The following is a 17,183-nucleotide window of genomic DNA, read 5'->3' on the forward strand; positions in this document are numbered from 1 at the left end:
TAAGTGGACCCCCAGACGTGGGCACCTAGCTGGGTCTCCTGAACCCTACATTAATATCCAGGGTCCATTCCTTATGCCAGTGAAATTTTGCTTACTGGATGGGCACTGGCTGTTTGTTTATATCATGGTCAATTCCGGGGCCGACCACTGTTTCATTGACATGACCTTCGTGAAACAACACCAGATTCCTGTACAGGACAAAGAGACCCCGACCCTAGTTGAGTCCATTGATGGGCGTCTCCTCTGCTGTGGCCCAGTGACCCAGGAGACCTGTTCGGTTATTCTCCAGATCCAATGCCATCAGGAGCAACTACAATTCAACATTGCATGTATGCCTCATTTCCTCCTCATTCTGGGACTTTCCTGGCTCCGGATACATAACCCCAAGTGGACTGGGCACAAGGGGAGTTGTGCTTCAAGGATCCATGTCCACATCTGGTTCCATCGGCCACCTTGGGTGCAGCAGGTTCGACAGTTAGTCACATGATACCCTCAGCATACAGGGACTTTGCTGATGTCTTTGTGGGCATTGGCAAAAACCTGAAATGGGGATTCATCCGGCTGTCTACATCTCCCCTGTCTGCACCCGTTATCTTTGTCAAAAAAAGGGCAGAGAGCTCTGCCCCTGCAATGATTACTGTGCCTTGAATAAAATAACCATTTGGGACCGCTATCTCCTGCCATTAATTGCTGAACCCCTGGATTGCTTTAAGGGGGCCCAGGTCTATACCAAGCTGGACCTCCATGGTGCCTACAATTTGGTGAGAATTCATGCAGGTGACGAGTGGAAGATGGTTTTTGAGACTCGTTATGGCCAGCATGAATACCTCGTCATGCCTTTTGGCTTGACCAATGCTCCAGCCGTATTCCAGCAGTTCATGAACATCCTCTTCCGAGACCTGCTTGATCACTTTGTATCTCCTGGACTTCTGACCTTGGACTGGCTTATTGGACTTTTGCCTGCTGAATCCCCTAGGAATGTGACAACTGCAGTGATTCAGTATACTTTAAATGATTTCCTTAATGACAAAATATGAAAGATATGAACTCTCAAAGAGGTCACTTACAAAATGATTTAATAGAATGCATTATAAGGAAGATATATTTTCCATAGTATTATTAATAATAATTGCATCTACATTAAGAGCCAGAAAGATGAATGAGTGGGTCCTAGAACAAACTGAACCCGAACTATCTCTGGATACAAAAGAGTTGAAACTGAGGCTGTCCTACTTCAGGCACATCATGAGAAGGCAGGATTCTCTGGAAAAGACAATAATGTCGGGAAAAGTTGAAGGCAGCAGGAAAAGAGACCAAGTGCAAGACGGATTGACTCCCTAAAGGAAACCACAGGCATGAGTTTACAAGAGCTGAGCAGGGCTGTTGAGGACAGAGCAGTTTGGAGATCGTTCATTCATGGGTCGCCATAAGTTGGAGGCGACTTGGCGACACATAACAACAACAACTAGAGCAGAAGCATGATAAGCATCACATCATAATGCTAATACACCACCCCCTCATCAGAGTCTCCTTGCCTTCTTCTGTTTTTCTATTTTCTATTTGGCATCAGCTTTGCTGGATTCAGCCCACTTCTTCTGATGTCCTGAAAACCTAAGCCAAATTGAATATGTTTGTCTTTAAAGAGTAGCAGCAAAACCAACAAACCCGCTTTTTGCTTTTGCTGCCACCGCCTCACACAGCTCTCACCCCACCTGAAGAGTAACCTAGAGTTTTTTAAAGAAAGACTGTGAAGAAAATGGAAAAGGCATGGAAGCACCAGTGTCTTTCCCTGCCCCCAAAGCCAGACAGATAGGGAATTAAACAAAATATGAAATATGTATGGCTGAATGGTCTTCCAGACACAGTAGGTACACTGCCTTGCTCTGCCTTCTTGTTGCTGTTTGGTTCCCAAAGAGTGTGGGTTTTAATTTGCCTCAATAGTTTCAGTGAGAAACGCATCAGTTCCCAGCAGAGGATAGTGGGAGAAAGGAGGAGGGAGGCATTGCTTGTGATTTCATGGGGGCAAAACCCACCTTTGCAAAGGGAGCAGAAGGAAGAGGGAGGGAGGCCCCAGAGGCAGCGGTGCTCCCCTCTGCATTACTCCCTATCCACTACCACTGCACAAACAAATTGTCTTGTGGTTGTGGTGGGTTTTTCAGGCTCTTCGGCCGTGTTCTGAAGGTTGTTCTTCCTAACGTTTCACCAGTCTCTGTGGCCGGCATCTTAAGAGGACAGCACTCTGTGCTCTGGTGTAGTTGGCTTGGGAGTGCAGTATTTATGGTTGTGAGATAGGCTTTTGTCTTTTTCTGTAGATGGGTGATTAGTGTGTCTTCAGAACATGGCCAAAGAGCCCGGAAAACCCACAACAACCATTAGATCCCAGCTGTGAAAGCCTTCGCGAATAAATTGTCTTGTATCCAACATTTGTGAGGATGATGTTTCACTCTTGTCCACATATTGGCAGACAGCAAGAGAGCTGGCATGCATCTCATGATGGTTTCTTGCAAGCTCCACCTTGGTGCATCAGTGGTGAAGTCCTCATCTCCCTCCCTCTCCGTTCATTTCCCCTTTGGCTTTGTTTCCAGTCGGAGACCATTTTTTTAGACTGTCCTCAGATGCTGCCTGCCTATCAGTAAAAATGTGTTTCTAGGTGTATAAGATGCTTTTGTGTGCTTTGCTGGCTGGTGCATTAGCACTAATGCTACAAAGGCTTGGCAGAGTGTGGAAATGTATGGCTTAAAAAAACCTTCCAACTATGCAGTAGATAAAAATTCAGGGATCAACAAAGCATGATTAGCTTCAAGTCTCCCCACAGTAGACCACCCTTTATTGTTTGTTGTCCTCAACTGGCACTTACCATCTCAATAATTCACTTTGAGACACTGGTAAGAGAAAGAATAATCAGTTCCACTTTACTCACAATTCCAAATAGGTCACAAGACAGCATTATACAGGAAAATAATGACATGATACGCAGCAATAAGTACACAGACAGAGCTTAACTGAACCGTAGCTTCATGATTAAGTCTCTACATGACGGACTGAATACTTTAGAACTGCTAACTGACTCCCAACTATCTAAGCGCAGACTCTCGACTAAGAAAGAGCAAGAAGGGGTGAGAGACTTGAGTAGAGAACAGTGGCTCTCTTCAAAATCTGAGGCAGAGAGAGAACAATGGGCTGCTACTGAATTGAGTGATAGCAATCCCAGTCCAGAAAGGTCCCTCTCAGCCAAAACTTCAGCATAAGAAGGTTGCTAAATTCCATTAGAAAGTACCGTAGCATTAAACCCCTCTTCCTGATGAAGTACTACAGCACCACCCCTACCTGCCAAGGGTTTGATGCAGGTGAAAAAACAGTCCAGGAAGTAATCAAAAAGCTGTATAAAGTGAGATGCCTGAATAGCTGGAATTTCTGTTAGGATCATTGTTTAATGGAAAACTTAAAAGTTTACAAATGCTCCATCTGAAAGAACCTGGAGGCACAGTGTTTGATTAGAAGTACTGATGAAAAATCCTTAAAGCAAAACCTTAGCGTATGGTACTGCTCCAGACTTAGGCTGCCAAAACTGAGGCAAGGGAAGGTTTTTTGGAATCATGAAGGAAAGTCAATTTCCATTAAGAAAGCATGAAATGATTCCATTAGTAACAGACCTGATCAATTCAACCAGCTGGATTTCATTGCATCTTATGAGGTAGCAGCTGCCTAAAGTCCAGGCTTATGTTTCATGGCTTATTTGCAGGACTGTAGCCTTCTACAGGACTCACCTACCATGCTGATTCAACAGGTAGAGGGGAGTGTGTTAATTCCTTCTCTTCAGTGTTACTCTCCTCATGAGGACCATGAAGACGAAAAGCTCCTGTATGTTTGGATCCTCTCCATGTGAGTAAGAACCCTGATTTTCCATGACACTGCATATTCCATGAACCTTTCGTTTAGATGCTGGATGAGACAACAGAGGAACAGGGCTAGCACATTTCTTGCTTCCTATGTTGGATCAGCATGGTTGATAACAAGCCTGCGGTAGTGCTCACCCTTTGGTAGGTAATAAGTCATGTATTATTCATGTTTTATGATAATGTGGTTGAGAGGCGTTGCCAAGAGAGATGTTAAAAGGTATAGCCTGAGAGGAGGAGGAGGTCAGGTTGAGGAGCAGTCTGTGTTAGGAATCTCTGAGAGAGATAGTTTGGGGTCTGAGGAGTGATTGGCCTGAGGAGTGATTAGTAACCTGTGATATTTTAGACTCTAAAATAGATAAAATGTGGTATTTTAGACTCTAAAATAGAGTATCTATTTTAATTGTATTTTAATCGTTTTATCTTTTATTGTATTTTAATTGTATTTTAATTGGTGTGAGCCACCCAGAGACCTTTGGGTAGAGTGGGTGGCATATAAGTTGAATGAAAGAAAGAAAGAAAGAAAGAAAGAAAGAAAGAAAGAAAGAAAGAAAGAAAGAAAGAAAGAAAGAAAGAAAGAAAGAAAGAAAGATTAATATTGATGCTTGGTGAAACTGAAATAATATGCTTATGAATTATCCTAGACACCATCTGTAATCAATAAACCTGTTTTATTAGTAGGTCAGTACTGAATGGGCCTTCATCTCTGCTAAGTAAAGTGGGTTGATAAAGAGATCAACTGGTGGCAGTGCGTGGAGAGAGGTTTTGGTTTACCTTCGTGAGCTCTGTGTTTGGGGAGACAAGCAGGGGCCATGAGGGCGAACGACACACCTGCATATGGTGTTTGATATCCCTCAATGTGACTGACAGGTTGTTGATACCTCTTCCTCCTGGATATGTAACTAGAGATAGGCATGAATGAGAAAACTGGTGGTTTGTAATGGTTTGTGGTTCGTGGTTAGCCCTGGAAAAATGAACTGGTTCATGGTTTGTTTTTCTGGTTCATGCTGGGACAGGGCGCGGGGGGGGGAACCTATCTTCTGATACTGCCTCTGTTTCCTCTGCTACCACAGGTGCAGGCTCAGAGGCAGTGGCCGGTCTTGTGGCGCATCAGCTTGCTCCCACACAGTCTGGGAATTACCAGCATATAGAGTTTATTAGTGTAATTTGTCTAGCCTTCTGTCATTTCTGCCCCTTTATTATTCTAAAAAAATGAACACATCCATATGCTTTGATGATACTTGGATGTTTGATTTTCTTTTTTAAAATGGCACATGATGTCCTCGTGAGAAGGACATGCTCTTTGAGCAAAGCTCAGCCTTTCGAAACTCAAGCTCATTTTAAAGGGTTCTTTTCTTGTATTGCCCCACCCCAACCAATAACTTTGCATGTGAAATGATGGTCTGTTGCCATAGAGAAAGAGAGAGAAGACCTGACAATCTAAGCAATGAAATGTAATTTCAAGATGGGAAGAAGTAGGATACTTGTTTAACCAGGAATCTCTTGACATTTTCCAAAGAAGAGAAGAAAGAATTCAAAAGAGTGCCAAGGAATGAGGACTGAGGAAAGCAGGTGAGCTGTTTTCAATTGCTACGTGGTGGGAAAAGAAATATAATGGAAGAAGTGTGAGATCAGGCAGTAGAGTAACACCAAAGAGCTGTTTCTATAAGATTTTCACTTGAGATGACTTGTTAAACATGTCCAGTCGACCAAAGCATGAGACAGTCAGCACACAGAGACAGAGATATGACTCGGCCCTTTCCGTCTGACTATTCTGTACAGAAGCATATGTAAACAAAAGAGTCTTACCACTGCTGATACTGGCCATCTTGACATAGCTAGACACACCCTGAGGATTCGCCAACATTTTTAAGAGATCCCAAATTTGGCATAAGACTGAAATACCATTTCCCCTTGCCATGGGCTCTGCAATTTGTTCAAATTGTATTTTGCATAATCAACATACAGCGTGAGAGTATGAATCTAAGCACAAACATACTCAGTAGGTATAGGAGGATAAACTTATTGATCAGAAAGATGCAAGCAAACCATTCAATACGACAACTTTTATGACAAAGCATTTTTCCAATGCGCACATTATGCAGAAATACACAAATACATCAATTTAAAAATATGCTTTTTTTTTCAGAATAAATATTTCCAAAAACCCATAAAGTGCCTTACTCTTTCCCCCTTTTTTTCAACGATTAGTCAATGATGCATTTACAAGCCGAGTCTGAACACGATTCTCTTGCAAGCTCATTTCTTTCCAAAAGGAAACCTTCCCACCCACGTCTACTCTACCATAAAGTTAATAAACCATAAGAAGAAAGATCAGAGACCACGAAGTGTCTCTATATTATTACTACCTATAGAGCAGACTGAGTAGGCACACATATTACCTTGTCATACTCTTCCCGCTAGACACACATACGATGCCTCTACTTAAATTCAAGATACTACTTTTAAATTTGTACACGCATAGCTAAATTAGCACACACATAAAACCTTTATGCAATTTTGTCTCGGGACTGACTATGAGTTGCTTCTCCCCCATGCCATGATTATAATTTCTGCTTTGTATTCTCAAAGGCTTTCATGGCCAGTATCCAATGGTTGTACAACAAACATCAATTTCTGCTTTCTTTAAATGCCTCAAACTTACCCAAATTTAGAGGCAACCCATTACAAATGTCGTAAAGGAAACACTGTGCTTGCTTTGAGTGGAGGTTCTCCCTGTTTGCCTCTGAAATTCAATGGTGTGGTTTTCAAGGAGACTTGAGGGGTTGTGAAAATAGCTGATGACCTGGACACAGGATGGAAAAGCAAATATAACCACCCCAGACTATGCACAGGAGCAAACCCAAGTTTGCTTTCAACAATGTGCTCAGCATCTAAGCAACATAAAGTTGCAGGGCATAAACCTGATGATGCCATTAGCTATGGCCGTATTCCGTTAATAAAGAATTTCCCATCGCCTCCCTCACAAATTCCTAGTCTCTCTTAGGATCCTTTTGGTCCCAGAGAAGCCTTTCTGGACAGTAGGATCTGAAATGTCCCACAAACACCTACACCATTCCTACTTTCAGACATTTAAGATTCCCAGCCCTACCTCACAGCTCCGTAAAACTTCCCCAAGGATCCAAAAGGATCCTGACAACAGCCTAAGAACCTAGTATGTGTGTGTGTGAGCGGTTGGTTGGAAATAAGAAACTTTCTATTACCAAAATACAGACGTAGTTAAAGACATTATCAGATTTATGCAACATAACTTAACACTACTGGATTTCAGCCAGAGAGTGGTGGCTGGCCCTGTTTGTTTTTAATGAGCTTGTTTGTACTGTATGTTTGCTTTTCTAAATAAGCACTTCCCATATCCTCTGTAAATATTTAAGCATATGCCAACTCCAAGATGTAGTTTTTAGAAAAGTATGATTTTTCAAGTGGAGAACAAAGGAGTGATCTTGGCATTCTACATTCCCCTTCACAATTGTGTTCTCTCAGTGCATCATACACCCTATGTGGCATGGAGAAGATGATGCCTGGAAAAGCTCATTCCTGCATGTCACCTTCTCTATGAAAAGAGACACCCCCCTTCACAGCAAGTGGCTTAGCCAGACCTAGACGGATTTGGACCAATTTGGATTCAGTTCAAAGCAGATTAGATTGCTCCAGATCAGATCCAGAAGAGGTTAAATGTCTCTGAAGCGTTCAGATCACATTCCTTCAAAACAAAGCCCTATGTCCCTTCTAGGCCCTCTACCTGGAGCTTTTCAGAGCTAAGTCTTTTAAAAGAAATATGAAAGCACATTCAGATCATTGATTCTCCCACCCAAAGTCTGAAATCACATCATTCAACAAGGGAGGGACCACATGATTATATGATAATATATCATATATTACCATGATAATATGATAACAAGTATGATGTGTGTCTTCTATGCTGACAAGCTGGAGCTGAGTTATAGTGACCCTAATAGAGTTTTCCAGTGGAACTGGTAAAGCTACTCCTTAAATATCTCACCTACCTTGAAAGCCCTATTAGGGTCATTATAAGTCAGTTCTGACTTGACCACACAGAACACACACACAATACCTGATAATATGAGTATGTCTTTTTCATCAAACACCCCTTCTAGGTCACACTCACTTCCTCTTACTGATCCAGCCACTGAAGGCCTTCTTATCAGTTGGTTGGCTTGTTCCTCTCTTCCTTTTGTCTTCTCTCTCTTGTTTTCAGCTTAGCATTTAGTCTGTAATTGGCCACAGCCGCTGCCTTAGGTGATGAATCTGTTTTGTCTCTGAAGGATGGCCTTTCCATGCTTTTAATACGTGGATAGATCATTTGAATCAGAACTGCCTTTATGCTGCGGCTCTTACTGTAGGATTCCTCTAAGCCCTTTGGACCAATTTGTTCACAGCGCTGGCAATAAAGGACTCTCAGGAGCATTTCCAAGCTCTTCCCGGGTTTCCTTGCTCTACTAGATTAAAAAAAATGTTCCCAATACCCTGTTTCCCCGAAAAGATGACCTAACCTGAAAATAAGCCCTAGTAGGATTTTTCAGGATGCTTGTAATATAAGCCCTAACCCCAAAATAAGCCCTAGTTAAGTGCTCTTTGCTCCGTGCTTTTCCCCTCTCTTGAGTCTGTTGAGGTCTGCTACTGAAAGCAGTCATGTTTGTCACTTTGCTATCTTACCTGTTCAATTGTAAGTAATGAAAACTTTCATTCTTTCCATTACAAATGTCTTGGGGTAAGCGATTGAGACTAAATGCCAGTTAAGGAGAAAAGCAGTGAGCTGCTCTGGCAAACTTGAAGCTATTTTGCTCTGTGAATCCCCTACATTTCTGCTGTGCAGCTAGAGGAATTCAACAGAAATTCAAAACTCTGCAACACTTTTTTCATTGAAAGCCACTTTTCCTTGGGGTGAAATCTATATGGGACTGTGTGCAGAACATAAAGCAAAAGCCTTCCCCAAACTTGTTAAAAACCCACATATCATGTTAAAATAGGGAACAGATGGACAAAAGAATAAACGAATCAAGAAGACCTCAACTTCTTTTTCACGAGAGAAGTCAAGCACATGCTCTCCCTATGTACTTTGAAACACTAGCATCCCCTTCTGGAGGGCTATACCAGTCACAGAGATTAAATCAGGTCCTTACAGGATATTTCTTTGGAGTCTAAAACAGGCAAGGTTAGGTCTGATCCAACTTCCACGTAATCTCTTAGAGAAGCAAGCAAACGAAAACGTTGCTAATCTCACTGGGGATGGACAATCTGTGGTGCTTCAGGGTTACAGTCCCATATGCCAGCATGTGTAGGAGCTCTGGGGAGCTCTGAGTTCAAATCTCCACTCCTTCATGGAACTAGACCAGTCAATATATTTAAGGCTAAGTCTGTGCAAGGGCTCTTGTGTTGACAGAATTGGGAATTTCAGAATTGGGAATATGTTGCCTGAAGCTTTTTGAAGAAAACGTATAAGGGTAGCAAAGCCAAACCAAGACAAACCAAATGCAAATGAGTAAACCTTTTCTGAAGATATTCAAAGCAGATTTGCAATTACTGTGTCACTTTGGCTGTGTGCATGCTTTTGAAAAACAATGTTTTTTCTTCCCTTTTCACTGGCTTCAATTGCCCCAAAAGCAGTCATGTTGGACTGGTTAACATGATCTTAATCAATTTGTCCCTACAGCAATGCAAAACAGAGTTCCTTCTCTCTTGATTTTGGGGGGGGGGGGCTTTGCCACTCACTCTGGTATCCCTCCAACTTGGAATCCTAGATCTATTAGATGGAGAAAAAAACCCCTCTCTTTGTTCTTCCCTTAAATTTGCAGGTATTTACTGAATTCTGTTTCGGCCACAAAGTCTCTACTTCTGGGAACAGCGGCTGCTTCCTCCGCCTTGTCTCAAAATAATGCTACTTGTCCTGACACCACCATTGATTCAAACTTTATTTGAACTTAAATTCATGCTTGGGTAAACTTTGATGACATAAATGAACCTCCCTCTGGTTTTTAACTCCCGTCTAACCTGATATCAAAACATTTTCTCCTTTCCAGAAACTCCATCTACAGCCTGATTAGAGCACAGCATTTCAGAAGCATCCAGATGATATCCGATTTCAGTACAGTACTCTACCTCAATGGCTTTGGGAATAGCACTGCAGGTTCCCCACCCAACAGCCCTTCTCAGCATTGCTGAATATGATACACAGGTGCAAGCAGCTGATAAATCCAGTTGTTTTTCTGTGTAGGGGATGGAGTACACCCTTGAGAAACCAGGATGGACAACCCGATTCACAAATCCCTTCAGTCTTCTGAAGGTTTGAATGTGAATCCTAATCGGGTTGGCCCTGCTTTGAGGTCTGGTGAGGAAGGGGTCTGAAGTACCAGATCACTGTAGGAGGTGATGGAGCTGCCAGAACTACCTGCTGGAGCAGCCTGACGCTGGAGTCAGAGTCCTTACCATTCAGTATCACCTCCAGAACTTGGCTGCTATTTAATCCAAGAGCTCAGCTTTGTTGAAATAGTCATTGGAAAAGACAGGTTGCTCCTGTACTCAGGAGCATCAAGAGCCCTCATGAGGGAACAGATGCTCTTTCTTCTCCTCATTGCCAGTGGAAATGAGGTCCATAATAGCGTCATGATGATGACCCTTCTGCAATGTGGAGAAACTGTGCCTAGCTTCTTGCCTTGGTTGATAGGAGAGCTTGTATGGCCTCTGATGATTAATAACAGTGCATTCTGATACATGCAGTGGTGTCACAGTGAATGGGGAGGTATAAAAGCTCATAAGTTCCTATAGCATCGCTCCCCAAAAGAGCATATAAATGTAGGGAATAGCTGATCTGTATGAACAAATTGGTTCTATCCATTTTAATCTGCACTGCAAGCAGCACTTGCAAACAACTTTTTAATTCAGCAGTCAATACTCTGAACACACAGCAGAGGGACAATCATGTAACCCCCCTCAGTGGTTTCTAACCATGGGTCCCCGGATGTTTTTGAACCAAAACTCCCAGAATCCTTCACTTCTAGCTGTGATGGCCAGGATTTCTGGGAGTTGTAGTCCAAGAACATCTGTGGACCCAAGGTTGCAAACCACTGTCTTCCCCCCCCCCCATTCCAGCACATGTTCATACTTGCTCTGGTTGCACAACGGCTTGCTTCCATGGACATATCCACTTCTTTGGACATATTAGAGTGATGGAAAAGCACAAATGAGATGCAGGGTTGGCACAAGAAACATAAACACAACACTTTTGTTTTTATGTTTGTCTAGATAGGCCAGCTGGCATGGCCCTGCTCACTGGGACATCTAGGGATTTATAGTCCAAAACAGTTATGCTTCATGCTCTGGACGGGAGCAGGTCTTTTGTAAAGCCAGTGACCCATACTTTCCTATTCAAGAGCAACCCACCCCAGTCAACTTGGCATTACAGAAGTGATCAGAAGCAACAAGATACTGCTGCTGAGAAAATACATCTTTGCTACCTCATCTAGACTTTAAGATAAAGTCATCTAGACTTTAAGTTGGGGTGGGAGAGCAGTTGACATCATAGTTTGTGGTGACCCAATGCCCCAGTGCTTTCACCTTGGGGACACTATCTTGGCTACACCACATTGTACGGTACATTTAAGTCCCACTGAGTTGAGTGATGCTTAATTACAGATAAGGGGATGTAGGGTTGCAGTTTAAGCCATTGTAGTGAAAACAAACTAGTCCATGGGGCTGGGATGATGATCTAGGCATATTCACTTTTGAGTAAACCAGCCCAGGCATAGGTTGTATGACTAGCATCCTGTGTGCAAATACTTAGGGGTTAGTGTGGTGGCTTCTGACATCTCAGTGACACCACTTGGAATTAAAGCTGATATTGCAGTCTTATCTACAAGTCTCGCAGAAAACGACATGACTTTGCTTCCAAATAAACATGTGAGGGACATGGGGGCCAATGGTGTTTGCATCTCTATTTGCATGTTTGTTTATTTCCTATCCCAGTTTTCTCCTCTAGCAAGGACCTGAAGCAGTTTACAGAATATTTTCTTAAAGGTTTTCTCTCGGTGACTGCCTACATGGCTGGCTACAGGAGTGAGTTTGGGATGGATTGTCCTGCATTTGTTCTCTGAATGGGTCACCAAGTATTCCTTGTGTTTACCATATCTCAGAGTGGTATTTATTTTGTTCCTTTCCAGTATCTGCATATCTATTGTTTTAACTTCCAATATTGTCTTTCAGTGACGTAAGCCACCTTGCTTCCTTTTTTAAGGAGAAAGGTGGGGTAAAAATATATTTAATAACAACGACGACAACGATAGCAACAACAAAAGCCGCCGCCACCACCACCACCACCACCACCACCACCACCACCACCAATAATAATAACAACAACAACAACAACAACAACAACGACAACGACAACGACAACGACAACGACAACGACAACGACAATAACAACAATAACAACAATAACAATAACAATAATGTAGGTTTCCAGTGGCTAGTGGAAGGAAAGGAGGGTAGGTTGCTAGAGAAGCCTCCTGAGATCAGCCATGGAAAAAGTCCCCTCTCTTGTCTACACTGAAGTCTGCAGATACAGCTGCTTCCACACTTCTGTCAACTCAAAAACCTGTGGTTGATAATCCATTCCTGCTCTTCATACACCCGCTTGGATGCTTTTGGTGTGCTACTTGTAAGAACATGCATAGAAATCATCATGCTGCTACTCAACAGTGTTGTGAACATTTTCCCGGAAACACAACACCTCTGCGCTTGCAACTGGTTGTCACTGCCACAAGATCTGACAACGAAAGAGGAAAAGAACTGTAGAGATCATCCACTCCCACTGAAATAAGCTGCTCTTATTTGTCCGTTTTCCAAGCAGAGTATGTCGTGCAAAAGTCTAAATATGCTTCATTCAAAAACAGACCAGAAAAAGTGTCCCATTCCTAGGTTTGTAATGGAGGAGCTCAAGATTAATGGTGCCTCTTGGGCAACGCTAAACGAAAATGAGCAGCAACAGATTTTCTCCCATTTAAACAGGCAGAAGAATCATTAAAATGAATCAGTGAATTCAGAACCCATTTCTCTCTCCCTAAATTGTTGGGTTAATTTATTGAGCTTTGGGTTGAATCATTGTTTCTCAGACTTCTAATTGCCAAGAGATAGCACTGTCAACAGTCACAACAATACAAAGCCAGAACTTTGGGCTTTGTGTGTCAAAAATGAAGGTCTAGCTTCTTCCCCCCCTTTCTTACTTTCTTAAGGAAAATCCACTCGCACATCAAACACCTGCACAAAATATGAAACATGTTGCCATCTTTTGCACACAGATCATCACAAACTGACCTTATACACATGCTATATAATGATTCTGGCAAGCTCAGAACTGCAGGATGTGGAATTGGGTACAGGATGCAATTGTGTGTGTGTATATGTGTGTGTATTTCAGCTTTCTTGAGGTTTTATTCTCAGCAAGTTTCTAGCCCTTATTGTTGGGAAGAAATTCCTGTAACGCCCAGTGAAAAATCCAAGAAGCCTAGTGAGTGAGCGATGTGAGTGAGTGGATGAGACTTTTGTATCCTGCATGGTTCCTTGCTTTTTAGGAGCAGAAGTGGAATAATTGATACAACAAAACAACAACAAAAACAACAACACAACAGAATACATTATATAAAAAATGACAAATACTGCAAATTGATTCAGTTGGTGTCATTTATGCCATTTGTAGAGCTCAGTTTAGGATGGAACAGAACTTCAGTGTTATTACTATAGCCAACAATCTGCTTTGCTTGTCATCCATTTCTTAATTCAGAGCCATTTCATACAATACAAAGCCACAACTCTAAGCTTCCAGCCGAGCATGTGCTGACCTGGAGTCTAAATCATGATTATAGCCTCAGGCTGCACATGGCTGCCAACATGCTCATTGCATCATGTGCCCCTCACAGTTTATAGGTGAAAATTTAAAAATAACTCTGGGTTTATAGCTGAAGGACATGCTAAAAAATCAATCAATCAACAAATCAATCAATCAATCAATCAATCAATCAATCAATCAATCAATCAATCAATCAATCAATCAATCAATCAATCAATCAATCAATCAATCAACCAATCAACCAACCAACCAACCAATTGATCATCTATCTATCTATCTATCTATCTATCTATCTATCTATCTATCTATCTATCTATCTATCTATCTATCTATCTATCTATCTATCTATCTATCTATCTATCTATCTATCTATCTACACACACACACACAAATAAAAGTCATCTGTTTGCAAAGTTCAGCAAGCTTGTGCCAGCCTTTGAGGAGCAGCAACAGCACGCAACAATTCTGAACAGCTGAGTGACACGAGGAACTGAGCGTGCTCTGGAGGCTGGCTGTTGTCATCTGCTGTGACAGAGGAAAGCTTATGGCTTTATAGGAAAATGAGCGTCTGCTTGGTATGTCTTCTTTCTATCCTTTTTTTTTTAGTCCCTAACTAATCTCTGATCTCTAGGTATTAAACATAGCTAGAGCCGGGTGCAGTTTAGACAAGCTGCCAGTAGCAACAACACAAAGCAGAACAGGGACGGGGAGGGAGAGGGAGGGAGGGAGAGAGAGAGACTGACCTGGATGACAACTTTCAGCGTGGAAGCTTCCACAATTTGAGTGCAGATGAGTGAATCGGGATCTTGGGGGACCTTGTATACCTCTCCCATGGTCACGATCATTGGGATGGCCAGCAGGAGGGAAGCCACCCAAATGCAGCTGATGAATTTTTTGGTCCTGCTTCGGGACATGATGCTCTTGGCTTTGAAGGGGTGGCAGATGGCCATGTACCGTTCCACGCTCAGGCTGGCAATGTTGAGAGCGGTGGCGTAGGTGCAGGCGTCCCGTAGGAAGTAGTAGCCCTTGCAGATGTCGTTGCCAAACGCCCAAGGGTGATGGATCCAGATGAAGTTGTAGAGTTCAATGGGCATGCAGAGGAGGAAGATGAGCAGGTCCGAGAACGCCAGGCTAGCCAGGTGATAATGCACCGTACTCTGCAGATTCTGCAGGGACTTCTTCCTCACCAGGGTATAGGCAGTGATGGAGTTGCCAATGGTCCCTATCAAGAAGAGCACCAGGTAGATGACGGTGACCATGACTTTGGAGTAGATGTCTGTGTTCACATCAAGATCCTCCTCATTGGGCATCTTGGACTCCGAATCTGAAGCATTGGAGAGGTTCCCGGCACTCGGCATCGTATGGCTGGTGGGCTGCAAGTGAAAATGACCCATCAGGTATCCCAGTTGGGACAGGGAAGAAGTTGTGTTGGAGTGCATGTTGTCGTTCTCCTGGGGAGAGAAGGCTGAGCCCAAGGGCTGCTGAGGATGCTCACTTTAAGGATGCTCTCTCTCTCTCCCGCTGGTACCCAGCTCCTAGGAAGCAGCCGTCTGTGTGGAGGGTGTGACTGGCACACGTAGCTGCCAGGGAGGGTGAGCGCAAAGCTGCCACTAGAAACACAAAGTGGAAACTTGCCTCATTTTGAGGGGAAGGAGAGGCGGAGCCAGCTGACAGACCTTGCTCTGTGTGTAAAAAAGAGAGAGATGGGGAAAGAGAGAGAGAGAGAAGGAGGGAGGAAAGGAAGAACAGTTTTAAGCAGCCTGGCACTGAGGCAGCACCAGAAAGAGTGTGCAGCCGTTTGCAACGACGACCAGCGCAGCTCCCGGCAGCAAACAGCTCCTGTTTTCCCGGTGGAAAGCCCCCCCCCCACACATTCTCCGCTCTTTGTGCGTGTCTTGTTCCTTAGGCTCCTGCACTCTCCAGATGTGAATAGCACTAATGTGGTTTAGCAGGACAATAATCTCTCTCTCTCCCCCCTTTCCCCAAGGATGAGTTGGAGAGAGAGAGGGAAAGCGAATCAGCTGTTCTCCTGAGTGCATGCCTGTGTACTGCCATGGGTACACAAAACCATCCAAAGGCAGTCCGCGTTTTTTGTCCTAGCTCCCCAGCCCGTGTCACTCAAGTTCCAAAAATTTTGGAATCTGGATGTGAGAAAGGAAAACCTGCATTGCCTGTGTTTTCAGCCTGACGATCAACCTAAAGGGAGGGTGATGGCTGAACTGCCTTCTATGTTATTCCTGCTTTAGGTGGGCAGCAAAGACGTCTGCCATTCCCATGAGGATTTTACTTACAAATGTGTACTGTTTTCAGAAAAAAATGTGTAAAAAAAAGAATCAGGGCGTTTGAGCATTTCCGGGGCAACCACAGGGCAGAGCAATTTGCCCAGAGGCATCAGCAAGGTGGAGCAGAGCCCTTACACATCCCGAGTGTTTAATCTGTAATTCATAACATTGCAATTAGAAGTATAGAAAAGGAAGCCAAAACTAACGGCAATCTATTGATCGATTGATATTATTTCTTTGCCACCTTTCTCCCCCTCGGGGACCCAAGAAGGCCCCCAATGCTGAAAAATAAAACTATAAAACAAACAACAGTATTAAAGATGCTACATAATTATCGTATTCAAGACAATGAAACATATATTAAGATCAAAACCCAAGATTAAAACCATTTAAAAACATTTACAAAGCTGTAAGTTAATTGTTTTTTTTTTAAAAAATAGGATTTTAGAGGCACTTTTGGCTTAAAAACTTGCTTAAAGAGGAAAATCTTTGTCTAATGGCAGAAGGAGAAGAGGGTGGGGAGCGAACTCGTTTCTCAGGGCTGGGCTTTCCACAGCCTGAGAGCAGCCACTGAGAAGGCCCTCTCTTGTGTCCTCACCGAATGAAGCTGGGAAGGCCAGTGGAAAGGAGAGAAGGGCCTCTCCAGAAGATCTTAAATTACAGGGGGATTCGAGGAGGGCTTTTTAAAACAAAGGTCATTCTACTGCCTCCTTTAGAAATTCTGGTACCTTGCCTTGTTGCAAGGTGTCATTCGCCACTCTCCCCTAACCCACTCAGTTAGTCCCCCTGTGGCGGCTTTTATAAGCCAGGAAGAGCAACGGTCCAGCACACATGGGGTGGTTTTCACTCTCCAAAGATCCTGTCCACATCATCACCAACTGAAACAGATCCATTTTAAGGGGACAAGTAGGGGCCAAAGTTACGTCAACAGGACCTGTGTTAACAACAGCATCTGAGTCACAGCAGACTTTCTCTGCATAGTGCTGTGCATCATCATCACAGTGAGCCATGGAGTGGACAATATCCTTCTCTTGTGGCTATCTGTGGAATAAGCCCTTGATCGTCTGGAAGAGCTCCGCTGGATGGCTTTGTGCAGATGCTGTGGTGACAGTGAAGAATAGC

At 43.3% G+C, this 17,183-nt stretch overlaps 1 protein-coding gene and 1 long non-coding RNA gene across 2 annotated transcripts in view; one reads left to right on the plus strand and one right to left on the minus strand.

Annotated features, from left to right (window-relative positions):
- The window catches only part of NTSR1 (neurotensin receptor 1), a 154,818-nt gene extending 137,994 nt beyond the window's left edge, over nucleotides 1-16,824 (minus strand). The window contains exon 1 of the mRNA XM_020804626.3: nucleotides 14,523-16,824. Within this exon, the coding sequence (XP_020660285.2) occupies nucleotides 14,523-15,218 (696 nt within the window). The 5' untranslated portion in view covers nucleotides 15,219-16,824. The remainder of the gene's footprint in view (nucleotides 1-14,522) is intronic.
- LOC140707054 (uncharacterized) lies at nucleotides 1,290-12,281 on the plus strand. The gene is made up of 3 exons (XR_012087042.2): nucleotides 1,290-3,882; nucleotides 5,312-5,468; nucleotides 9,959-12,281. It is a non-coding gene; the product is annotated as an uncharacterized LOC140707054 (long non-coding RNA).
- Nucleotides 16,825-17,183: the final 359 nt, after the last annotated feature.

This window comes from Pogona vitticeps, chromosome 4, assembly GCF_051106095.1.
Source record: "Pogona vitticeps strain Pit_001003342236 chromosome 4, PviZW2.1, whole genome shotgun sequence".
NCBI lineage: Eukaryota > Metazoa > Chordata > Lepidosauria > Squamata > Agamidae > Pogona > Pogona vitticeps.